At 45.7% G+C, this 26,613-nt stretch overlaps 1 protein-coding gene across 6 annotated transcripts in view; it reads left to right on the top strand.

Moving 5' to 3' along the window:
* HNF1B (HNF1 homeobox B) overlaps nucleotides 1–10,540 on the top strand; it is a gene marked incomplete at its 5' end in the record, with an annotated part of 55,341 nt that extends 44,801 nt beyond the window's left edge. For 2 of the 6 annotated variants that reach the window (XM_080679834.1, XM_080679836.1), the window contains 2 exons: nucleotides 930–1,048; nucleotides 9,586–10,540. In XM_080679834.1, the coding sequence (XP_080535960.1) occupies nucleotides 930–1,048; nucleotides 9,586–9,606 (140 nt within the window). In that variant the 3' untranslated portion in view covers nucleotides 9,607–10,540. The remainder of the gene's footprint in view (nucleotides 1–929; nucleotides 1,049–9,585) is intronic. The other 4 variants (XM_080679835.1, XM_080679837.1, XM_080679839.1 and 1 more) reach the window with 2 other exon arrangements.
* Between the last annotated feature and the right edge of the window lie 16,073 nt (nucleotides 10,541–26,613).

The following is a 26,613-nucleotide window of genomic DNA, read 5'->3' as shown; positions in this document are numbered from 1 at the left end:
TGGGCAGGCTTCCTCCATAGCTTCCTGGGTGGGTGGGACAGTCAGAGAGTGATCACCAGCGACCTATGAACTGCTGAGGCTCAGCTGGCCTGGCTGACTATGAAGAGATAGCCTGTGGGGCTCCAGACCAGGAAATAACCAGCCTCCCTCCACAGGAAGGGCAAGCTGAGGCAGCAGGCAGTGACCTTCACCCCTGTTCCCTACTTAGAGGACTCCTTGGTGGAACAGGCTGGTCCCTCCCTCAAGGCCAAGCATCCACATGCTTTCATTAGTTGGTCACATGGCCTAGAATTTACATAAATCTTACAGAGTCATAACTAGTGTGAATCAAAAGGTTCCAGACTTGGTGAATAAGTACTAAAAACACTAAAAAGGGAGCCACATGTTCCTGGAGGTTTTATTAGATTCTAGTCTCCTTTTGTCTATGCTTCATATTTCTGGGGTATCATAAGAGGTGTTGTGTGTGTGTGACTAAATGTCAGAAGGCATTTAGTGTAATCTGGAAAGCCCAGAATTATATTAATTAATTATGCCCATGTCTAATTACAATTTTTAATTAATCTATGATTGCTAGCATGAAACCTGGTACTTGAGTTCTGGCAGTTTTCCAGCTACTTAGAACTTTTTTGCTTTAAAATCCCAGATGTACCACATATGCCTAAGGATCGATTGGTGGCACTCAGGCATCTAACAGAAGTGCTCCCACCACAGAAGTTCTGTCCACCATTACACATTAGGCACTGTGCAAGGCTATCTTTTTATTTGGTACAAAGTGCTTTAAACATGATCTCTTCTAATCCTTAACCGATATCATTCCCATTCTACCAGCAGGAAACTGAGGCTAAGTAACTTGGTTAAGGATAGTGTGGGATGTGCATACGCCTGAGTGATCGGTACCTTGATTTTGTCTTCACTCTCTCTCTCTCCAGTGTACACACACAAGCAGGAACCTCCCCAGTATTCCCACACCTCCCGGTTTCCATCTGCGATGGTGGTAACAGATACCAGCAGCATCAGTACGCTCACCAACATGTCTTCCAGTAAACAGGTAATGCCATTGGGAAAGGGGGTGGGGGGATGACTAAAATTATTGATGTGTGGAGAGTGTTGGCAGGTTTGGACTCAGCCACAAGTCTGGTCCTTCTGAGGTTCTCTGCTACTTGCTAAAGGAATCGCTGAGGTCACAGGGCAAAGAAGATGGGCCACAAGCTAAAGAGGCTTATTGTTCCCCTGGTGTCCCAAACAAGAGCTCTAAATGAGGACTGAAGTTTGATAAGTCACTGGAGCCTGGATTCCACAGAGCCATTAGTCATGGAGATTGACTATTTCCCAGTGGATTTCCAGTGATCCATGGAAAAGATATTTCCAAAGAGCTCAGGATTGCCCACAAATCAGTTGCTGGAGAAAGTAGTAAGTCAGGAATCCTGAAGCTGATTTCTCCAGTCCAGGACCCATACTGGACCTAGAATGCTGTAAGCTCTAGAGAATGACCCATTCTACCAACCCATGTGGACTCCCTAGTAGACAGCCTGTTCTGTCCAGGGGCCTGCATTCACTTGGTGTTTTATAAAAAAACACCTTAGAATCAACTTCCTGCTGCACTGAAAGTGGGGAATCCAGAGGCTTAGTCACCGTTTCAGTTGATGACTAATTCCCACGACCACATAGAGGTGATGGGGTAGTAAAGACAACCAACAGCGAGGCTCGTCGCTGAGCTTGGACAGCTGGACGGTAATGGGGCACTGAGAGCTGGAAAATAGAACAAGAAGTCTGAATACAGATGTCAATTCCAGAATAATACAATAGGCCTTTTGGTGGCTGGGCTCTATGCCGCGTGGGAACTGCTTAGCCTTTATTGATTACTAGATAAGCAGACGACAACCTTGAACTTCATGTCAGAGGCTCTCAGCAGGGTTTGGTTTTGTTGATGATCTTTATTTCCATCTGAGCTCTGGAAATCACACCTTATCCACTGCCATGCGCTTCCAGCAGGTTCTTTCATGGGCTCAGGGTTCTCTGCTCTTTTCTTTGCCCCATGTCCTCCTGGGTCTGCAGTGTAAAGCAGGAGGGTTCTGTTCCTGATTGTACCACTTGCTTGGTGATCTTGACCTTCCTGAGCCTTTGTTTTTTCATTTTTAAAACAAGGTTGTAACACCTACCTGTTCTGGGATTCGATGAGGTCACCCAGATTAAGTGCCTGGCGTGTCTTGGGCACACACACACACACACACAGTGCCTACACAGCTGGGCTCTGGAGTTGGGGGGCAAGGGAGAGGTGTGTGGGACTTGCTTTGCTACTCTTCTCTCACCCAATGGAAGATGAAAGGACAGCCCCCCACACACTGCCCTGCCCTTCGACTCTGTGCGATTTCCCACTCTTTGTACCGAGCAGGGAAAACATTTATCTGTGCTCACAAATCTCAATCGGGGGCAGCCAGGCGCAGCAGCCCTGCTTGGGAATACCTTCCCCTTTGAAAGGTTTATCAATCCATCTGCCGCTTGGTCAGCCCTAGACAGGACTATAATTAATTATTTCTGTCTTTCCCAAGTTGACTTTGATGCTTGCTTGTTGAAACAAGTCTTCTGAATTCAGGAAATGGTCTCTTAATCAAAATACTTCAAGATGCTCCCTGAGACGCCGTACCAGCCCCCAAATGGCTTCTCCCCTTCACTGGACAGAGTGGCCAGCCGACCTTGACGCTTGCGTGCATGTCCCTCTAGAACTATCATGAAGTTATCTCCAAGTCCCCAGACACTTCAGGAGTCTGGTGACAGACTCACTTTCAGGACGGTGAGGATAATGATTACATTTAGTAAGGATAAAACTATATAGTACTTTTATACTTCTCAAGAAAATCATCTTGTCATTTTCTCTTTATTGAAACCTAAGAAGTACAAAGAAATGAACTAAGACTCAGAGATGAAGAGTGTGCCGCCCAAGGTCACACAGATGATCAATTCTAGAGCAGGATCTCTGGACTTTGGTCTTTGACTCTCAATCCTGAACTCTTTCCACTTAAAAAACACTTGCCTTTCAATACCCATCTTTAAAATACCCACAGTAATCGCTGCTCTTGTGGTCTTTAACAATTAGGAAGAACAGTAAAAAGTAGAAATGCTAGTTTTAAACTCATTCATGCATTCATTCATTCATTCATTCATGTTTACTGAATATCTACTATGGCCCAAGCATTTAGCTATTATATTTCAACTGTTTCCTCCAAAATGAAGAAGAGGGAATGGGAAAAGCAGAATGAAGCGGGATGAGTGTAAAGGAACCCAGGGTGAAGAAAGATTGTACAAATTCTCTTCCAAAGGCAGATAGTCAAAAGTGAGTTCCAAAAGAGACCTGGTTGCAGATCTGCTTGTTTTGTTTGTTTTAAAGTATTTTCTGAAAAGGATTTCAAGACCATTGTTAGGAATCAGGGGCATGTAGAATGAGGAGAGGAGGATTCCTTGGTCAAATATGTTGGGGGAATGATTGGCCTAAACAGTTAAACACCACAAGGCAGGGTTTCCAGAATCTTTCAGATGCTGATGTATGTATTGAACAGGGCCATTGGTGTGCACCTCAATAATCAAGTCATAGGGACACAGCCAGGGCAATGCTACTTCAGAGGCACCCTAAAGTGCTAGGAAAAGCCAACAGACCCGAGCTAATCCCAGCTCCTTCTACCCTTTGCTGCATGACCATGGGCAGTTAACTCACTGCTGTGAAACAATTTCTTCATCTCTTATGGGGACATCCTACCCCATCTCACAGAATGTCAAAGTGCCTAAGAGGCCCTAGCTGATTTGGCTCAGTGGATAGAGCATTGGCCTGCGGACTTAAGGGTCCTGGGTTCGATTCTGGTCAAGGGCACATGCCTGGGTTTCGGGTTTGATCCCCAGTAGGGGGCGTGCAGGACGCAGCCGATCATTGATTCTCTCTCATTATTGATGTTTCTCTCTCTCTCTCTCTCTCTCTCTCTCTCTCTCTCTCTCTCTCTCTCTCCTTTCCTCTATGAAATTAATAAAAATACATTTTTAAAATTATCTTTATAAAATAAAAAAAGGGCCTAAGACAGTGGCTGGTACATAGTCCAGTACTCAAAGTGGTAACTCCCTCCCTTTCTGTGACCCTTTAGGAGTCACCTTCCATCCACTCTTTAAATATTGAACTCATTTCTTGGTATACATGTGATCAAAGTTGGTTCTGACAATAACATTTCCCAGGATGAGAACCATCTCTCAGCACGTCCCACCTGTTGGAACCATTCTCCAGATCCCTGCTTCTCATTTTTCTGCTGACACCTAGACGCCTCCTCATCTGCCTCCCAGGAAAATACAAGTAGTTCAGGGGCCTCTCAAAGCACCCAAGCCCTTTGTGCTTAGCTAAATGCTTGGGCCATAGTAGATATTCAGTAAATATGAATGAAAGAATGAATGAACTCAAAACTAGCATTTCTAAGCAGCACGCCAGGTGCTTTTTCATCTTACCTTTCCTGAGCAACCCTCCCACCCATTCTGCAAGGTAGATATTTTTTTGTCTGATTTTCAGAGCAAAAATCTGAGGTTCAAAGATGGGGAGGGATCTGGCCAAGTTCACACAGATAATAAATCTGGAGCTGAACTTCCAGATTTTGGTCTTCTCCAGATCCATTCAACAACACTCCGCTTCCAATATCCATTTCTAAGTACCCATAAAAATGACCCAAGATTATGCAGGTATATAAGGCTAAAGCCAGAATTTGAACTTGTATCTGTCCCAACCCAGTATTTCCTCTTGTCAAGATAGACATGCCCTGGGGCCTTGTGGATCATGTTGTGGGAACTTCAGGCTAGAACTTTGTCATTGGGAATCCTTCTTCAGCTTCTGCCATCTGTCCTTCCCAGAGCTATGCTGCCCTCTTGTTCTCAACCCTTGGGTGCTGGCAAGTTATTGTCTGACTGGGTCTGTGCCTGAGCTCCTGCAAAACAGTACCCTGCCAGTCTGGAAACAAGACCACAGCAAGCACTGACCTCGGTTAGAACAAGTGTGGGCAGGCTGTGAGCTGACTCCTGTTTCCACAACTTCTCTACCCACTGCTCCACGTCCTAGTTTATAGAGAGGTCACTGGCCACGGGTGCTGACAAGAAGCCTCATCATAAATCCCCTGCAGCTGTTCCCCACCCAGCCGGTCTTCTCCACTGGCGGTGAGGCAGTACGGTCTGAAGTTTAAGAGTACTGACTTGGAGCCTGCCCAGTGTGGCTCAGTGGTTGAGCATCAACCTATGAACCAGAAGATCATGGTTCAATTCCTGGTCGTGGTCATATGCCCAGATTGTGGGCTCAATCCCCGGTGTGGGGCATACAGGAGGCAATCGATGATTCTCTTTTTCATCATTGATGTTTCTATATCTCTCCCTCTCCCTTTCTCTCTGAAATCAACATATATATTTAAAAAATTGTTTAAGAGTACTGACTTGGGAGTTAGGCAGACCCAGGCTTAAGACTCAACCAGTTTCTACCTGTGTGACCCCAGAGAAAAGTCTTAGCCTCTCTGAGCTTCAGTTTCCTTACCTGTATATGAAGATAATGATTCCTGTTTTATGGGATCTTTGAAATAACTAAATGCAATTGAAATAATAACTAAATGCAAAACACTTAGCTCAGTGCTTGACCCAAAATGCCCAGTCAATGGCAGCTGGGGCAAACTAGGCTTCCTAGGATGTCAACCCTGAGAGCCCCTCAGACTCAGAAAGGAGGGTTTTAAATGGCAAAGGGCATTTATTCACATGCAAGTGAAATCGTATGATATTTGTCTTTCTCTGACTTATTTCACTTAGCATAATGCCATGTTATCACAAATTGTAAGATTTCGTTCCTTTTTATGGCTGAGTAATAGTCCATTGTATATATGTAGCCCATCTTCTTTCTCAGTGGTCACTTTTCAATCTCTATCTCTGACACAGCCAATCACTCCTTTTTTTCACTTGATTTTGGGACATTACCCATGTATGGCTCTCCACATTTCCTTAGCAGGCAATTCATCTTCCCAGTATTCACTTGTTGGAGGGCCCCAAGGCTACATTCTCTTCTTAGTTCACGCCTGAGTGATCTCCATGAATCCAGTGGCTTTGGATCAAGTATACACACTGATGGATTCTATAACTCTGTCTCCAGTGCAGATCTCTCCCCTGAGTGCCCATTCACAAACACCATGCAACTTTGGCCTATACATGTGCATGTCTAATATATATGACGAGCCTGTCAAACTGAATCTGCCTAAAATAACTCATCCTTTTGCCCATATTTCTCTGTACCCAAATTGCTTCTTCCTTGAGTTTCTCCATTTCCAAGAATGGTACCAGTTGTTCAGGTGAGATGCCAGAGAGTCTCCTTGAGTCTTCTCTCCACATCCTACATTCAGTCCATCAATAAGTTCTTCTAGGGATACTCCAAAATGCATCCTAAATCTGGTTATTTCCCACCCCATCAGTTTAAGGCCTCCCTCCCCCTCCCCCGAAACCGTACCCCACCCCTCCCTACACCCCACCCCCGTCTCTCACTGACCTCCTGCCATGGCTCCTAACTTCTCACTCCCACTTTCACTCTTGCCCCCCTATTGTGGGAATGGTCTGTTCAGCACACAGCAGCCAGAATTATCTCTTTTAAAAAGGAAATCAGTCATGTTAATCCCCTGTCAAAACTTGCCAATGGCTTCACATTGCAATCAAAACTTCCAAGGCCTTTGTGATCAGCCTGTTACTGGCCCTACCATTCTCACCTCCTTCCCCTCCTCCCATTTCCTCAGCTTCAGCTGAACCAGAGCCAAAGTGGTCCCGCTACAGGCCTCTACAGGTATCTTCTGCCGGGAACACTCCTTAATGTGCACCTTTGCCTGCTTGCTCTCCCTCGTTTCATTAAGCTCAAATGTCACCACCTCAAAGAAGTCCCTCTTGATCTCCCTCCCTAAATTATTCTCTTTTCCTCAAGTCGCCTTACCCTCTTACCATGCTTATTTTTCTGCAAAGTATTCATCTGCATCTAAAGTTTTATACATACATATGTACACTGAGTGGCCAGATTATTATCTCTGAACGCATAATAATCTGGCCACTCAGTGTGTGTGTGTGTGTGTGTGTGTGTGTGTGTGTGTGTGTGTATTAGAGGCCTGGTGCATGAATTCGTGCATGGGTGGGGTCTGGCCAGCCTGGCCAGGGGGAGGGGACATGGGCGGTTGGCTGGTCTGCCTGCTGGTCAAACTCCTGGTCGAGGGGACAATTTGCATATTAGCCTTTTATTATATAGGATGTACACTGAGTGGCCAGATTATTATGCGTTCAGAGATGATAATATTCTGGCCACTCAGTGTATATTTGCTTGTTTGTTTGTTTGTTGTTCAAAGCCCTCCCCAAAGTGATGTGAGGGTGTGAACAGGGTCTTGTTCAGGGCTGCATCCCCTTGCCTAAAAAAGTGCTAACTAAGCATGTAGAAGGCACTCACATGTGCTAAAGGAATGAATGATAATTACCTGCCTCAAAGGGCTGATGTAAGAACTCAGTGCAATGATGTGTGTAAAGCCCTTAGTTAGCTTGGTGCCCGGCACACAGTAGGACCTCGATAAATGTTAGCTATCACTATCAACAAATCCTCTTAGAAGGAGGACATCCTGAACAATCGCCCCAGACACCACCCCTTTCAGACGGAGGGCTCTGTAGTCACTCAGAGATCCTGTGGGCAAGGCCCCCCGTGGGGCTGCGTGTGCTGGGCCTTGGTTCTGAGGGACCACAGTGTCCCCCTTATCAGATGTTTGTGTTTAGACTCAAGGGGGCAAATAACTCTAGTTCCTTTGACAACATTTAGGGCCCTGTCACCATTTTATTATGTGAGCAAACATTTGATAGCTGGGAAAGCCCATCCCTAATGACAGGTCATAGAATCTCGCTGGCGTCTCCTTATCTGCCCTCTTGTTTGCTCTTCTATTGAAACCTGCAAGGTCACAAGCCATTTTCTCTCTCCTCCACCTGAAATCTGAAAATTGGAAAAAGGCTGATAGTGGGAAGTAAAGAGACTCAAGAGTGGGGGTGGGTGGAGGGAGGAAGAGCAGGCAAAGGGTATCAGAGGACCCTGAGCAGGGCCTCAAGAATGTAAAAGGGTCAGAAACCTGCCTTGTCACACGAAGGTACAGCTCTGTCCTGCTCTGAAGGGCACGCAGAGCAGCATGGACTGAGGCACCCTGTATGGCAGTCTTAATGAGAACAGTTACGCCGAGCACCAGTCTGAGTACTTCCTGCGTATCAACTCATCTAATCCCTCAACAGTCTCCACTTTATAGGTGAAGAAACTGAGGCACACAGAGAGAGGAACTTGACCCCAGAGCTCAAAGCTAGTCGAAGGCTCCTTACCTCAGCGCGTCATAGAAAGAACACGTGGGTTCAAACCTCAGAATGGGTACGAATCTGGCTCCAGTCCCTCATAATTCTGAAATCTGGCATAATTCACCGACTCTCCTTGAGTCCTGATTTCCTAATCTGTAAAATGGACAGAATGGCAACCTCATTTAGGGTTATGGTTGCAAGTACTGATTAATGAAATGATAATGGGATAGTAGGCCTGTACTGGTCGTGGTAGGCGCATGTGTATGTGATTGAGGGGGAGTCTTGAGAGAATAAGCTGCTAAGCCAAAAGGCAGAACCTTCCCCTGAGATGCCAACACAAGTGAAAGGGAAGGAGGAGACAGAGGGAAACAGGAAAAGGACTCCTTGGAAGGAAAAGGAGAGGAATGATGTTCCACGATGGTTGAAATGAATGAGGCCCAGGGCTCTGGAAAGGGGCCTGCCCAGTGATGGGGGTGTGGCTCCTCTCGCAGGCTTTCCCTGTCCATTCTGGGGTCTCTCCCCACCGCCCCAGCCCACTGGAAGCCTGGCATCAGAAGCCTTCAGCCCTTGGATTTCTTTCCCAACTCTCTAAGTTTCTTGCCCTGATAGTAATGAGCCTTAGAGAACACTTTGCAGTTTCCCACGCTCCTTCCCTGGTAAATCACTGGAGTAAGTGCCGTTTTTCTCATGTGCTTATGACCTTGTTGCTCAAAATAGATCAGCAGCATCAGCACAACCTGGGAGCTGATTAGAAATGCAGCTTCTTAGGCCCACTGAATCAGAATCTCCGTTTTAACAGGACCTCTGGTCCTCGTAGGTCCATTAACGTTTGGGAACCAATGTTCTCAGGGGCCCTGCTCTTGGAGGTCTCACTTCTATGAGAGGCAAGAGCTGCCCATCCAGCCGCTGTTGCAACCACACTGAGCTCTTTATAAACACCGCTCTCACAGAAAGAGGAGCCCAAGCTCAGGATAAAGGTCAGCGAGTTATGACTATTGCAAGGTCTGCAGCAATTCACTTCTCCCTTCTGAAGTGGCCAGGAAAGCTGGCTGGCAGGTTTTGCTAAAGGAAATGTGCTTCAGGACCAGCACCGCAGAACTGAGCAGACACTCGGTCCTCAGCCCTCCACTCCCAGCTCTTTGCCGACCAAGTTGGGTCTCAGCTCCCCTACAGAAGCCAAACTAATGGCCCATGTCCCTGCCAATCGCACACAGCTGAGCTCTCTGTCCTTTCTCTCTGCAGTGTCCTCTCCAAGCCTGGTGATACCCACACATCACTTACTTTGTGCACAGCAACAAGGATCCTATTTTCCACACCATCACTCTCCGGGCAGCTGTCATGGAACAGTCCAGTGGCCTGACAAGCACCTGCAAGAGGTCTCTGCTTACCTGACATCCTGCTGGTACCTCGGACAATCCGTTCTCAGGAGGCGCAGCCCGAAGCCCAGCTTCCCTTCCATGCAGTATTGTCACGATGCCTCTCCCAAGATGCCAGGTCCTCCCATCCAACCCAGAGGTGGGAGAAGAAACCACGGAAGAGGAAGAGAGAAAGCCGTAGTGTCTACATTATGCTCCTTCATCGAACAAACTGATGTGAAAACTTGAATCTGTTACTGAAATGAGGAGAGGAGGACACGTGCTATATTGAACTGAGCCAAACACACTGTAAATATCAGCACTCCCTCCCCCACCCCCATCCCAACTGATCTTGAGATTTCTTTTAAAGAAGTAAATTTGTCCAATGGGTGTAAACTATAAACTACTGTAATTAAGTGCAATTTCCCCTCCACTTTTTTGCCCCTCTGCCATGTATATAATACTAAAGTATCTATTAGTTTTCATTGTAAAGGTCAGAGTTGAATTTTTCAAAGTGATTTGCCCCCTTTTTCCTTCCCGTATGGAGAAATATCCTACATCGGAAGTGCAGCCCTTGCCCCCTCTGTCATGCCTGGACACGCACAGGGACACCGTGTATTTTGGACTGACTCCCAGCTAACTCCAGTCTCCTGATGTTAAGACACACCTCTGGATCCCTGGAGGGGCTGAACATAGTGTCAGAGTAACGTCCTAGCATCTGGTGGGGCTAAGGGTTCAGCCAGTGCACCCCAAGAAACCCCAAGGCAGGGAAACTGGCTGTTTAATAGCATAAGAAAAAGTCCTTTCAGAAAGCCTCCCATTAAAACTATTTTATCACTGCCCAGAGTTTCATATTTCTGTCTCTGACACTTCCCCTGCCACCATTCTACAGAGGACCCCTGGCCTCCGCCGCCTTGGAATTTTCCACTTACTCCACTGGGCTCCCTGCTGCATGTCCCCATGTCTTTACACTGCCTTTACTGCTAAGGTAAGAGTTCATTTGTCCCAGCCAGACTCCACAGATCCATCAGAGAGGATCTAGCTAGAGCAGGAGAGAACACCTTTTTCTTTGCAATTCACAAGAGTAAAGTGATAGAGCCAATTCTTGGTGACTGTGGTCATAGGAACAGATAAAAAGCAGGAAGATGGAAACCCTGTGAGCCACTTTTTCAACCACAGCTTAAACATTAATTCCAGCTTTTCCTCCCTTCTGTAGGGCTGTCAGTCACTAGGAGAGTGGGCTCCTGTGGGTGTCGCCTTCTGCCCGGGTTTCCCCCTCTAGCAGGGATGCTAATGGATACAAATAGTCCAAAAGGGGAAAAGCTAAAGGCCTGGACACTCTGCCAGCAGGGACTTTGCCATAAATAATCCAGTGTTGACTCACGAAGAAGAAAGATGGGCTTGCTCTCTTGACTGTCTCTTCTTGTATACAGCATAGATCTACCAGCATTTCTCACTTCTTGTGGTTTCTTGCTTTAAGATGGAATATTTCCTAGTCAACGTGTTAGCAAGGCCCCAAGCAACAGGTTTTTAAAAATTCCAGTTTAGTGGGAGATGCAAATCTCAGTGAGCCAGACAAATTTACTGAGTACCTACTATGTGCCCAGGGCAGGGATGGATGGATATGGAAATGCTGACCTCCTTTGGTTCCTGGCTCCCCTGAACAATGTAATTTGGACTGAAGTAGTCCAGAGCAAACTCATGGTTGGGTTGAGATGGCTGAGGCCAAGACCAAGCACCACGTGTCAAGAGAGGCCAAGATCCCCTGTCACTAGTTGAGATGGCCTGTGAGTTCCAGGAAGAGGAAGGGAATATAGGCCTCAATCGCCACTCTCAATTGAAGCCCCATTTCTGGACTCATGTTGTTCCTGGAATAGCAAGTATCTGCTTTGATAGATTTTAGATCTTGCATTGTTGTGATGGCTTTGAGAATTCAGAAAGTTATATTCATCCAAGAGGTCACCTAGGCAGAGGTGGAGATGGGAGGGAGGATAGGTGGGTTGGGAAGGTCTTCAGGGACCAAATCTGATGTAAACAAAGGCATGTAGAAAATGACCCTGTCAACTGAAAGCCCCCAAGAAGATTAGCACCTCCCTTCTAATCAAACAGGGACCACTTGTTGCAGCCACTACAAAAAACAGTATGGAGGTTCCTTTAAAAATTAAAAATAGAACCACCTGATGACCCAGCAATTCCATTTCTGGGCATTTACCTGAAGAAACCCAAAGCACTAAATTGAAAAGATATATGCACCCCTATGTTCATAGTAATGTTATTCACAATAGTCAAGATATGGAAGCAACTTAAGTGTCCATCAATAGATGATTGTATAAAGCTGTGGGACATATATACAACGGAATACGATTCAGCCATAAAAAGAATGAAGTCTTACCATTTGCGACAACATGGATGAACCTAGAGTATATTGTGCCAAGTGAAATATGTCAGACCGAAAAAGACAAATACCATATGGTTTCACTTATATGTGGAATCTAAAGAACAATATAAAATAGAAACAGACTCAAAGAACAAACTCAGTTGCCAGATGCAAGGGGGCTTGGAGGGATAGGTGAAAAGGTGAAGTGATTAAGAAATATAAATTGGTAGTTACAAAATAATCATGAAGATGTAAAGTACAGCATAGGGAATGTGTCAATAATATATATAATAACTATGTATGGGGCTAGCTGGACACTGAACTTATCAGGGGAGTCACTTCGGAAGTTATACGTAATCACTATGCTATGCACCTGAAACTAATATACTAGTAATATTGAATAGCAACTGTACTTGAAAAATAAATAGAACAGGGACCTTCCTCCACTGTCTCTAAGCAGGACGAGGAGGTCTGCTGTGTATGGGTCCAGGTGGGTATTACCTACTCTGAAGATTCATTTGCAACTGAAAACCCCCATACCTTCCTCCGCACCTTATGGACCACCATTCCCAGGGTCTCTCTTTACACTCTGCACCCAGGTTAACAGATAGGTAGTTCCATTTTCACCATGACTGGCTGTCACTTTCTAGGGTGAGCTTTAGGGAAGGCAGATTTCATTTTAACATCCATGGATAAGAAATAAAATTAGGAATGAAAAATCTGCCTTAAAATGTATTAAACTTTTCCATGCCAAACAGTGGATTATTGTCCCCCAAAGCAGAGATAACCGGAGTGTTAGTTGCTGAGTTCAAGTGGATAAAAACACAATGCAGAGAATGTGAGCTCTTGGCCCCCAGTTGGGGGCAGGTCTTTGATATTCATTTTGGAGCCTGAATGCCTTGATTAGAATCTTCAGCTCCACCACCTAACCCGTATTCATTGTCCTCCTACATAAAGTTGGGTGATGATAATAGCACCTACTGTATAAGGTTGTTTGAGGAGTCAATGAGTTAATACATGTTACATACTTAAAACATGCCTAGTGTGTCATTGAGTGCACTGGTGTTCATATTCTTTCATGCCAAAATGCCTTCTCATGTAGTCTTCTAGGTCTGGTTGATCTTTCCAGATAACCTCATCACAAATTGGATGCTTGGTAAAGAAAACTGCCAATAATTGGTTAAATGATTTTGTTCATTTCTAGGATGTGTAGCAAACCCAGCAGTGAACCAAGGATGGGGGAGGAAGGGGAAGTCTGAGGACAGGGGAAGGCTTTGTCTCTTTCAGGAAAGAAGAAAGTAGGATGTAGTAATCTTGCAATGAGGCCCCCCCCGCCCCCCCCCCCCCCCCCCCCGAGCTAGGAAGCTGGGGACTAAAGCTGTCTGTGCTCCGAAGGATAGGTGGAGGAGGAGTGCAGGGAGCAAGGAAGGGTGTGGCTCGAGGAGAGAGGCAAGAGTGAACTTCTTCCAAGGAAAATAAGGGGACTAATGTGTCCCCTTTGAATGAGGAGCTAATTCAAACAAATGCCATTAATGGACCACACTGTGGCATATGTCGTATTCATGTCTTAACACTTCAAACTGTCCCAATTACATCATACAGGCTGAATATTCATGAGAAATTGCAATTAGCTGAACCAAATGCATATAAAACACCTCTCTCTCTCTCTCTCTCTCTCTCTCTCTTTCTCTCTCAGAGATCAAATACTAGATTGTCAGCTAAGATTTATAACATGACTGTATTTTATAAACGAATCTCTGGAGTGTGCAGGACTTCACATGCGCTGCAATGACCATTTTCTCCTGGGTGCATGTGAAGTGCTATGTGGAAATACACAGGAAACACTAGGGATAAGGAGCAGAGCAAACATGAGGGGAACAACCTCAAGAGCAGGAATCGTCAGAGCAGCTTTCCTGCATATGTATGTTTATGGCAACAGATCATGCAATACAAATAAACACCAGATACTTCTTCACTGTCTCCACATATTTAATTTTTTCACCAGAAACATACTGTTATGTTCCCCAAAGTGGGTTTCTTTCCTGTGCCCTATTCTCCAGACATCCTTAATAAGCCAATTATATTAAATTATTCCCAATTACGAGAAGGATAAAAAGATAAAGCACATCTTTTAAAAGAGACAAACCTAAAACCCCGCACTATGGCAAGCAGGCCTGATTCCCTGAGTTACTGTAAGACCTTCTGTGTATCCCTTTGCTTTTGGAAACATCATCTAGTTCAGAATAATGTTATTTATTCACTTACTTATTTAAGAAATATTTACTGACACCTACTGTGTTCCAGGCATCATGGTTCTAGACACTGAGGATACCTCAGTGAACTGAATAGATAAAAACCCTGTCTTCATGAAATTCACATTCTAGTGAGGGAAAAAGGCAATAAAGTGTGTGTGTGTGAGCGTGTGTGTGTGCGCGCATGTCAGGTGATAAAAATGTCTATGAAAAATAAAACAGGGAAAAGGTGCTGGCAGTGGGGGCAGTCATTTGAAATAGGGTGGCCAAGGAAGGCTCACTGAGCAAGTGGCATCCAAGAACCCTGGGGTTGCCGAGGGAGGGAGCCCTGTGGACACCTGGGAGGAGAGCATTCCAGGCAGAGGGAACAGCCAGGACAGAGGCACGGGGACAGGAACAGAAACGCAGGGAGGCTAGAGGAGCTAGAGCTGCACGAGGGAGTATGCTAGATCAGGAAAGTGAGCAGTGCCGGGGCATGAAGACAAATGGCACAGGGCCTTGTCACCATTTGTGAGACTGCTGTAAGCTGCTGTCAGGACTTTGCGTTTTATTCTGAGGGGGCTGGGGGAGCCACCGGAGAGTTTTGTGCAGAGCAGCGATAAGATCTGACTTATGCTTTAAAGGAGCCCCTCTGACTGCTGAGTTGTAGGGAGGGGCCAAGAGAGAGAGCAAAGAGACCAACCAGCAGGAAGCCCATTGCCATCATCCAATTTGTGGGCGGGGCATGGAGGTGAAGAGAGGCCATCTGATTCTGGATGTTATTTTGAAGGTAGAGAATTCTAAGGCACCAGGATTTCCTGATGGTTTAGGCGTGGAATGTAAGAAAGAAAAGGATCAAGGATGATTCTGAGGATTGGGGCCTGAACAAAGTAGGAAGCAGAAATTGATGCTCTAGGAAATGAAAAACAGTATTGCCCGAACATAGGTCCTATCTCATTTATTTTTGAAAGTGGTACTTTAGGAAGCATCTTGGTAGTAAGTGATGCTGTGATGTCTGCTATTATCATATCTCTGATATGATATCAGGACTCTCCAGGTGACAGTAAGATGACATTTAATCATTCCTCCAAGTGTTTATTGAGTGTTCATTATATGCTACATACTCTTCTAGGCATGGGGAGAAAAGCAGTTTTTAAAATGTCACTTTGTCCATGGAGCTTCCATTCAACTGTCAGGGAACCAACAATAACTAAACAAGTACACAAACCATGCCAGCTATTGACAGGTACCAGAGAGAGCGAAGCAGAGAAAGGGCACAGGAGCAGAAGGACGTAGATGCATTTCTGTAGGGGGATCTCTATACCCTTGCTTTCCAAGGCAGCACTTCTTTTGGGCATCCAGCCTAAAAAGACACAAGAGTGTATATTTCTGAATCACCTATGCTAGTGGTTAAAAACTTACTCCCTGCGCTGCTTCCTTTTCTCAGAGAGAGTATTTGTTTCCTGCAGCCCCTATAACAAATTTCCACAAACTGGGTGCCTTAAAACAACAGAATTTGATTCTCTCACAATTGTGGAGGCTGGAAGTCCACAATCAGTATCACTGGGCCAAAACCAAGGTGTTGGCAGGGCTGCACTCCCTCTAGAGGTGAGAGAGGAGGATCTGTTCCTTGCCTCCTCCAGCCTCTGCTGGCCGCCAGGTTCCCGGGCTTGTGGCCACATCATTCCAGTCCCTGCCTACAGTCACATTGCCTTCTCTTCTGTATCCCATCTCCCTCTTCCTCCTCCTCATAAGGATACGTGTGATTACATTTAGGGTCCACCTGTAATCTTCCTTAATCACATCTTCCTTAAAAGACTCTGTTTTCCTTTTAAGATGACCATTTACAGCTTCCAAGGATTAGGACCTAATCTCTCCGGGGGGTTGTTATACAGCCTAATACAGAGACTTTACAACGCACCGTGAAAATAGAACTTAATGTCATCATTTCTTTATTAGCACTTTTCCAATTACAAGTCATCATTACCTTTGTAAATAGGTTGCCTTGCCTTGTGCAAGAAACATGGATGGTCACCAGAAAGATGCTGGTTTTGTAATCTTTATGAAATCTACTCTCAACAGGAGCCACACTTTGGAGAAGCTTGACTCAGCAGTTGAAAAACTTAAACATGTTGCTCATGTTTGTCTCATGGAAACAAAACAATAGGCTGCTGCTGTCATTAGGGTTAACCATTCATCCACCCCTTTGTTCATCTAGTAAATATTTCCTGCTGCCATGCCGAGTGGTGGCTAAGAGCTCAGGCTGAGGGAGTCAAGCAAATCTGGGTTCAAATCCTGGCTCTACCACTTATTAGCTGTGTGATCTTGGGAAAGCTGCTTAGCCTTTCTGAGCCTGTGTCCTTGTGTGTTTTATAAATGGGATTAAGTGAGAAACAAGGCACATAAAGCCCTTTGCCTGGTACATAAGAAAATGCTCAATAAACGTTAGTGATTCACATCCAGTCCTTCTTCAATGACAACATGAGAGAACATGATGGCTCCATTTCCACCGTCACTGAACGTCTTCCCCCAACTAGATGTAAATTCTGTGAGAGCAGGGACTTGTTGTCTTGTTTACTGTTTTGTCCCCAGCATTTAGTACCTGGCATATCTTAGGCACTCAGTTACTATTTTTTGAAGGATTAAATGTGTGTATGTATGTCATAGAGTTTGTTGGTTTTATGTGGGGAAAATGGCCCGAATGTACACCTACCATCACCACCACTCTCTGGGGCCTCCCATGCTTCAAAGAGAGGAGTGCGTCATTGTTTATTACATATTTCTGTTTTATTAATGGGGAAAAGGAAAAAGGAAAAAGGTAGAAATGGAAGTCCTAGATAATGTTTTAAGGCTTGTGTAGTACAAGGGTTAGTTAGACTAGCTCAGACGGAACCCATTCTGGCTTCTGAGATGCCACTCAGGAAAGAATACCAACAACAACACAAAACCACGTCTGTCTACCTGTGGGTTTGATCTCTATACCTCATCTGCAAATATTCCTACCATCCACAGAAAGATGACCAGATTGCAAACTTCTCAAGGACAAGAGATCCTAGGTCATGCCTCTCTTTACCAGCCTAACCCAGGTCTTCATTCCTTTGACTACATTTTGTGTACATTTTCAAAATACAAAGCACCTAAGACACATAATAGGTGCCCATTCGCTCATTCATTCAACAAACCTGTTTTATACACTGACTTTGAGGCAGACCCTGAAGAAGTTCCCAGCCTGGCTGGGGAGACAGATAAATTAATAGGTGATTGCAGTGCAGTGTGCAGGTGTTAGAAGATGGAGTGGTAGGACAATGGAGGAAATTCTATTTGGGTAGAAATCAGAGAAGGTTCCTTGGAAGGCACTTGAACTCTGTCATGAAGAATGAGTGACAGTTTGCCAGGCAACTTGGGGCGGGGGAGCGCGGTGAGGTAGGGGGAGAGTGGAGGAGACATTTCAAGCCAAGGACCACAAAATGCAAAGTGAGTGTCCAAATCAATGAGCTCCTGGTAGTGTTTCAGCCCAAATCTTCTGTCTTCTGCATGCCCGAGACCTTGCCTGACCTTCTCTTACCCTGGCTCTGTAAATCATGATCGGACACAGTGAAATATGTTCCCCAGGCTGCAGGGTCCTCAGGTCAAGGTAATGGATCACTAGCCAGCCAGTGCCTCTGAGGAGTGAACCAGGGCCTGAGAATCAAGTGTGTGGGCCCCACATTTCAGATGAACAAAAGTAAGGCATGGGGTAAGGCATGTGATATTTACGTTCACAAACTGCAAAGCCACTAGTTTGCAAAGTGTCATTACGTCTGGAGGTGGAGGGTAATTTTCCTGTTACTCAAGGACTCCTGATCGGGTTCTGATTGGTCTCTGGAGAATTGTTTTATGACCCAGAGCCAGGCAGCACTAGATAGGAGATGTGGTTTGCTGGGCAGAAGTTTACAGGGCAGGAAATTGCTTCACTGGGCACAACCATTCATAAGAAACACCTCTGAGAAAAGGAGACCAGGCTCCTGGCAGGGTTGGCCCTGGCCATTTGTTTACATCAGCAACAACCCGTGTTCCTGGTTACACAATGTGGCAACGTCACTTTGAATGGGGGATCTTTGCTCCTTGGAAGAATAAACACATTCTTCACTCGCAATGGAATTAGCAGACCTCACAGACTTCTCAGTGACTCTCCTGGAGGCCTTAATGTCATAGGAAGGTGACTGTAAACATGGTTAGCTGTATAACTTATTCCAAATTCGGTTGAACTTTCCTTTATTTGGCAGTTCAGCCTTAAGTGAAGATCCTCCAAAGGTGAGGTGTGGAAAAGGGTGACAGTCCATTGTCAGGCAGTTGCCAAAACCACACTAGGTTTCTTAAGAACAATCCAGTAGGAGGTTTAGGGGTCATTGGCCAGTCTTTGGGCAGGAGGGGACAGGGCTGTGGGTTGTTTGGATACATTCCAAAGCCCACATTTCCATTGTCCCACCAGCTCTTAGCTGAGTTCTAGAGTCCAGAGCCATCAGATCTGTACATGTCATGGGGAGGAAAGATAAAGGGCAGTGGCCAGAGTCTCTGGAACCACGGGGGTCTGTCTGGCGAGTTCCTGGACGCCTCCAGCCCAGCACTATTCAGTAGAGTCAAGAGTCACGCCCCAGGCCCTACTCTTCCCCACCTCCTTTGTAAACCCCATCTCAGGCCCTTCCTGGCCAGGTGAGTTTCAGAAATGAGCTCTCTAAGATCTCGAGTTCTGTTGCTGTGAAGTGGGAGAGAATCATACCATTTAACGTCACAGCTCGAATGTGGGGATTAAATGAATTTCCTCATCTCAAGTGTTTGCACACTTAGGGTTTGATGCATTGTCTCTGGGGGCAGTTGAACAGTTAGGGAGAACTTGGAGGGGAATTTTATTTTATGTTCTCTTTTACCTTTCTATGAGGAGTTGCAGGCAATTCACCATTGCCCCCAACTTAGTTCGGGACCTACTAACTGTGTACTTAGGCTTTTTGGTAGAACATCTAGGGCAGGAGCAGCCAGTGGCAGAAGGCCCGGGGCTTGCCCCATCTGAGCTTGTTTTATTGGCTTCCCCGGAGACCATTTGTTTAGTTCTGTCTCCCACTTAAAAGTTCTTAGCAGGCCCAAGCCAGGTTATTCTTGCTCACCCTATATCTCCAGTACCCCATACAGTTCCTGGGGCATAGTAGGTTCTCTTCAAAAATTTGTTGAATGAATAAGCAAATGCATGAATGAATCAATGAATGGGTTGCACTTCTTTTAAAATATGAAAACTATTGATATAATGAATCCATAACAAACCTACTATGGACTTCAGGTCATCTAACTTCCACCTCATCAGACAAGTAGGCAACCTTGGTTCCTAGTTTCCTTGTAGGAAGGAGCAGGTGTATCAGGGAAAGCAAGGAGGGGTGTGGTGCCAAAGCCTACCAAGGCAGGTGCAAGGACAATACTTAGCCAAGGACCCTTTCGATAACTAGTTCAGCAAGCACCCACTTTAATAGTAGTTTTCAACTCGCCTCAGGATCTCAGGCTTACTGCCCCCTTCCCTGAGACTACAAAAGGGTTAGAGCCACTGCCCCTAGGTATTTGAGGAATAGTGTTACTGGATATCAAGTCCTATTGGAGGGACCAAGATCATCCTAGACATGAAGCATGGTCCCACAGGGTCCGACTAGAGGCATGTGTGACCAGGGCAGCATAGGACAGACCCTGAAGAGTGTTTGGGATAGAGGATGTGGTCCATGCACACATGTTAGAGGCCTCCTTTGAGGTGGTACTCCTGGATGTGGTACCTGTATATAGGTCTGATGTCCTAAAAGGCTGGTGTTTCTCAGTGTTTAGAGCATCGGCTTTGCACCAAAGTGTCATGGGTTTGATTCCAGGTTAAGGGCATGTACCTGGTGCAGGAGGCAGTCAATTGATGTGTCTCTCTCACACTGATGTTTCTCTCTCTCTTTCTCTCCCCCCGCCCTCCACTCTATCTAAAAGCAATGGAAAAATGTCCTTTGGTTAGGATTAAAAATAAAAGGCATACTTCTCACACTAGGGTATAGGTAGGACAGTGAACCGGGGGTACAAGAGCCACAGAAAAGAATTTGTCTTTCTGGAGCATCAATTTTATTCAAAGACAAATAATTTTTACTGCATTTTTATATAAAAGCAAATCAACACATTATGGTAGAAAATAGAAAATTCACATGCATTTTTAAGGTAAAATATGGGGCTTCAAAGAAATTGCCTGTGTGCAGTGACTTAAAATCCTAGGCCCCTCGAGACTGCGAATTCACTCTTCTCTGCCAATAATGGCCCTTCAGTAGAAAGGTTTCAGAAGCGCAGACTGAAAAGAGCTGTGCAGGAAAATGTCACCCATTGCCAGTGCCCCCACTGTCCATGCACGCTGCTAGACCCCCACCTATGCAGTAAAGGTTCCCTCAATGAGACCATGGCGTTGATAAAGCAGCAGCCCCTCACATCATCTGGGCTGACCCTTGAACCCCAAGAGATCAACTTGCTGTCCTTCTCCCAGGTTCTCTGAGATATAAGCCCCCATCCTAGAGGAGGAACTGTTCCCCTGTTATTATTTTCTCCATTCCTGGTGGCAGCCCAGCACTCAGCACAGATGAGGCACTCAATGTGTTGGGATGAACTGAGCTCTAGACAGATGCCTTTCTTTCTCTTGAGGGTGGTGGAAGCTCTGGCTTCAAATCCACAGGGAGACCAAACCAAACAGCATGGTCACTGCTAACAGGTGCGGCTCTAGTCCAGGCAGTGGGGGCAAGTTTCACTCTACTTGTTTCCAGGGCTAAAGGGTTGAGCAATTCCTTCCAAGTAGAGACAATATTGTTTTACTTAAAAAAAATGTTTTTATTGAATTTTTTTAGATAGGAAGGGAAGAGGGATAGAGGGATGGAAATATCGCTGAAAGAGAAACATCCATTGGCTGCTGGGGATCGAGCCCACAACCCCAGGCATGTGCCCTGACTAAGAGCCAAACCAGGGACCTCTTAGTTCATGGGTTGATGCTCAACGACTGAGCCACACTGGCTGGGCAATATTGTTTTATTTTTATTCACACTTTTGAGACCAGGAGACTGAATCACATAGGGCAAGTTGACAGCTCCACTCTGGAATACACGGAGATGAACCATGAATGAGCACCAGGGTCTGGGGGCACGTGTAGTAACTTTACTCTTTGGCAAACTTTGGTCACCTGAGCAAAGTCCCTGGGGGAATCCAGCTCCTCTGACCTTCTGGCAAGGGCAGCTTCTCTGGGTCTCCTGACTCCAGTGCCAGCCCCTGAGAGTGGGAATGATGTCTAATTAATGTTTGTACTCCTGCCGCTTAGCAGCGTCACTGCACCGAAGATGCCCCCAATAAATATTTGCTGGTGATGAGTATGACGGCATTCGCCTAACTCATTTGCCAGATATTTATGTTCTGTGCAGTCTGCTGGACATAGGGATTCAATGATGAATGAGAAACAACTCCTCTCAAGGTTCTTAGTAGGGAAGGCTAGTATGGAAACTACACATTGCATGACAGAGAAAAACTCAGAAGCCCTCCCAGACAATGCAGGCGATGCCTGCCGGCTAGCCAGGGAACTTAGTAGATCAAGTGATGACTTCTAAAGCCATTGAGGTGGGCCCAGCCTCCCGCAGCTGAAGTCATGAGAGACCAAAGGGAGGATCACCTTCAACAGTGGGCTATCACAATCACAGGAATGTCCAGAGTGGGTGGGCCGAAGGGTGACCTCCCCATCACCCTGTAGGAAAGTGAGGCCAGACTAGCACCTGTTGAGACAGGTAACTCCATTTGCCCATTGTCCCATGTTTGCAGAGGAGGAGCAGTGAACTCCAAGGAGTAAGAGGGGATGGGTCACAACCAGGTGAGCCTCCTTTTGCTGGCACCGCAAGCATTAGCGCTGAGATAGAGCGGCTGTCCTGGAAGGATTTATAACTCCAGATTTTAAGGACTTCTTGTAAACAGGCTCTCTCAGTCACAACGGGTCAGGGGTAGGAGGAGTAGGCAGCTAGGGGCAGACTAGAGAACAGTGCTGGGGGTGGCGGTGAGATCCTAGCAGAAATGTGCACATTTGGTTGTAGCAGAATGGGGAATTTAGGAAAGAAAGAGGGAGGTGTGTGGGAGAGTGAGAGAGGGGTGGAGGGGTGGAGTTGTTCATGGCTAATATTGTATGGAACATTGAACTGGTTAATTATAATGCTTTATTTCTTGCCTTATTCCCTATGGCCAGGCCCAAAAGGTCATAAACATGCTTTGGAATGTAGTGATATCGTGAGGCAAGCCGAGAGAGCCAGCCCAGTGGGAGCATTGTCCTACCCAGGCTTCTGCTTTCTAGAAGTTTCTCCCCCACACCCAGGGCTCCTCACCTAGTGCATTTTATTGCTTAGGGGAGGGGGCAGGTGGACAGTGTCTCTGGTCTACCTGTGGCTTCCAAGTCAGGCACATAGCAGGTTATCCCTGCCTGGAGAAAGGCAAACTGCTTAGGTTGTAAGTGGTAGGAGTGGGGGAGGGGTGTGTGTGCAGGAGGCAGTGAGGCAGGGAGGCCTGGAGGCAGGGAAGCAGTTGGCGGAGGGAGAGAAGGGGTGGAGGAGACTGCAAGTGGGAACCTCAGGCCTGTGGCTGCTAAAGCACCAGTGCCACCTTTAGATGCCTCTCTCTTTCTCCCTTCAAGTCTTCCCTTATGCCCTGGCTGGTGTTAGAGTGGTTAGAATATCGGCCCATACATTGAAGTGTTTGAGTTCGATTCCTCGTCAATGGCATGTACCTAGGTAGGTACATGCCATTGACCAGGATCCCCAACCTGGTCGAGGCTCATGTGGGAGGCAATCAATCAATGTGTCTCTCTCACATCAATATTCCTCTCTCTCTCTCCTTCCCTCCTTTCCACTCTTTCTAAAAAGCAAAGAAAAAAATATCTTAGGGTAAGAATTTAAAAAAATAGTCTTCCCTTGACATGCATTATTATTTTTTTAAAAAATACATTTTTATTGATTTAGAAAGGAAGGTAGAGGGAGAGAGAGATAGAAACAACAATGATGGTGGAGAATCACTGATTGGCTGCCTCCTGCATGCTCCCCACTGGGGATCCAGCCCGAAACTCAGGCATGTCAGACTGGAATTGAACCTGGGACCCTTCAGTCCACAGGCCGACGCTCTATCCACTGAGCCAAACCGGCTAGGTATTATTCTTACCTGATGTCTCCTGAATAAAAACAGGTGTCCAAGGGAAGCAGCACACTCTGCAATTTACCCTAAACCAGACCCCAGTATACCACCTTGATGGGAGGGCACTAGGTGTTTCCTGCACTGCAGCCCTGTCCCCGGCTCTTCTGGACTCAGCCTGGTCTGCATTCTGCTCCTAGGTGGGACTGCAGGCTCAGCAGGAGTTGAAAGATGTCCCTCAGAGGCCCCCAGAGCAAGCCTCCCTCCTTCTACTCTGGAGACATCAAACACCCCAGGCCTAGGTGGGCTGGCCGAGTTAACAAACACAGCCTGGCTTGGGGGAGGCTTGCAAGCCTCTCCTCAGTCTCCCAACTCCAGCCTGAGCAAATCCTGCTGGAACTTCAAAGCCAGTTGCTTGTTTGCCTGGCCACAGGGCAGCAACAATGCTTTCCCTTTGACCTAAGAAAGCATCCCTGAAAAATGCAGCACAGGACTCTGCATAGGGGCAGTGAGGTAGGCATTCCTGCCAGTCTCCCTTGCCAGTCTAAGACCAGGTGATGTGTTTGGCAGACCTGATAGGAACTACGTCCGCAGGCACCTGGATACACCTCTGGAAAGACTGACCGCACCTGGACTCAGTTCAAAGAGGGCAGGCCCCACCCCACCCCCGCAGGAAGTAAGTGGCCACCCTTGGCAATGGAGACCACAACCCCATGCACTTGCTGCTCCCCCGAAGGCACCCTTGTTTCCAGAGACTGCTCATCACAAATATGGCAGCGTGGTGTGTGTGCTTGTCCGTGCCATACACACGTGTGTGCATATCCCAGGAACCCCAGACACCGCAGCTCTATAGGAGCTATGCCCTTGACTTATATTCTGAAAACACACTTTTATGCTTGATCTGGTGTATGAATGAAACAGTAAATGAAAGCAACCAGCCTGCTCAAGAGATGGAGAAACCTATGCTAGGACTTACTCTTCAGCTAACTTCTGCCAGGTCAATGATGAGTTATTAATACTTTCAGGGACCCTCACTTTGGGGCTTGAAAATCAATTCCAGATTATAGCATCCAGCACCTATTTAGACCTTTAACAAGACTCTGTATGTATGTGTGTGTGTGTGTGTGTGGGTATACACACACACACACACACACACATATATATATTCCTGCCTTTAGAGCTTTTCTTCTCTATTTTCAAACATACAAATAACACATTTTAAGTAATGTAGTTCAAATGAGAAAATAGATGGATTTAGTTAACCTTAAACTTAGCATAAGTCAGCAGCAATGCGTCATAGTTACTAAAAAAGACAAAAATCTAGACTGCATCAATGGAAATAACTGTGTCTAGATTGTATGACATAAGAGACTCCTCTTGTTTGCAATAAGACCTGACCTTAAAGTCTGGGCATTACTTTTCAAGAGGGACATTGATCAACTGGAAAGCCTGTAGAGGGTAATAATCAGGAGAGTGAAAATTCTAGAAACTATGTCATTCAGAAAATAGCAAATATCTGAATAGTCTGAAAGGGAAGACCTAAAGAGAATAAACACATGAGAGGTATTATGTAGAGGAGAAAACACCCTGCTCTCTGGACCAGTGGGCAGATTGTGGATCCACGTAAGAATTATTCAACAGTTTGTCTCTGAACTGAACCCACCCTGGCAGCTGGTAAAGGCTGGAGGATTATCTGTCAGTGATGTAGTATAGGGATAACTATATTAAATTGCAGATTGGACAAAATAAGAGTTGTCTAAGGGTCTATGAATCTGTTAAAAATTACAAATAGGTGGAGTCTTCTACAGGATATCTCCCTAAAATTCCACTGTTAGAGTCATTTAATTGGACAAAGGCATTATTTGTTCTGGAATATCTCTTTTTAAGTGCAATATGCTACATGAGAAAGGTAATACAGTACAACAGATAGATAAAACTGTTCTATATCTTGATTTGAATGGAGGTTCTATGAGTGTATACAATATCAAAACTCATAGAATTGAACACTTAAGTTGTGTCATTTTTTTTGTCTGTAAATTAAACTCCAGTAATGAGTGAATGAATGAATTGGAAAGAACTGGAAGGGAGCTTCAAAGTTAAATTTGGAGCCTGGCCGGAGGTCACGGTTTGATTCCTGGTCAGGGTACATGCCTGGGTTGTGGGCTCAATCCCCAGTGTGGGGTGTGCAGGAGGCAGTTGATCAATGATTCTCTCTCATCATTGTTGTTTCTATCTCTCTCTCCCTCTCCCTTCTCTCTGAAATCAATAAAATATATATATTTTTTAAAGTTAAATTTTGGGCAGAAGCTTATAGTCTCCACTCTCTGACCCTACGGTGCTCAGAATGTAAAGCCCCATTGCGGGGAAGGCGAGCACAGTGTTCATAGATGATCTACATCTCTTTTGTATTTCCATCTGCTCCAGAATCCATGTACAACAGTACCAGCATGATGGTCTGTTTCAGAACTCTGGGAAGAGTGAGGCAAACTGGTTCTATTCAACTACACAAAAGTTAAAAAGAAAATTCTCAGAACTGCCGTCTGATCCATGAGTCTCTCTTACAACAGGTAAGCCAGTCTTATGCTTGAACCTCTGCAGTGACAAAGAGATCCCTCCTTCCCAGTAATAATAACAAACAACAATGACCGCTAATGATGTGCCTGGCCCTGTTCAAGCCCTTTGCTCATTCCAGATGTGGACAGCTCTGTCTGTAGAGAGTTCAGACAGGACTCCAACATTTCCCTCCTATCTCCACAGGTCTCTTAACTGAGGGGGAATGAGGGTTTTCATCTTGGAATGCGTTGCCCATGGAGATGATTGGGGAGGACAGAGTTGGTATTCATTGTGGTATATGTTTATCATCATAAGCACAGTCTATACTGGGCTCTGAAGTAATAGCAATAGTTAAAATTTATTGAAGCATGTGCTCACTTTACATGCATTTACCTCACTTGATCCACATAACAACCCTACAGATCAGCAAAATGTTGTTTTGAAAGATTAAGTAATTATCTTAAGGCCCAGAGTTGGAAGCCCACATTCTAGCCCAGGCTGTCTGACCCAGAGGCTGAGCTGTTAACTGCACCAATCTGCACACATTTTCAAAGTTAATATGTTTAGAAAAATG

The sequence above is a fragment of the Plecotus auritus genome (genome assembly GCF_963455305.1).
Source record: "Plecotus auritus genome assembly, chromosome: 7".
Taxonomy (NCBI): domain Eukaryota; kingdom Metazoa; phylum Chordata; class Mammalia; order Chiroptera; family Vespertilionidae; genus Plecotus; species Plecotus auritus.
Note: the sequence above shows the minus strand (reverse complement) of the source record. Positions and strands in the feature narration are given on the sequence as shown.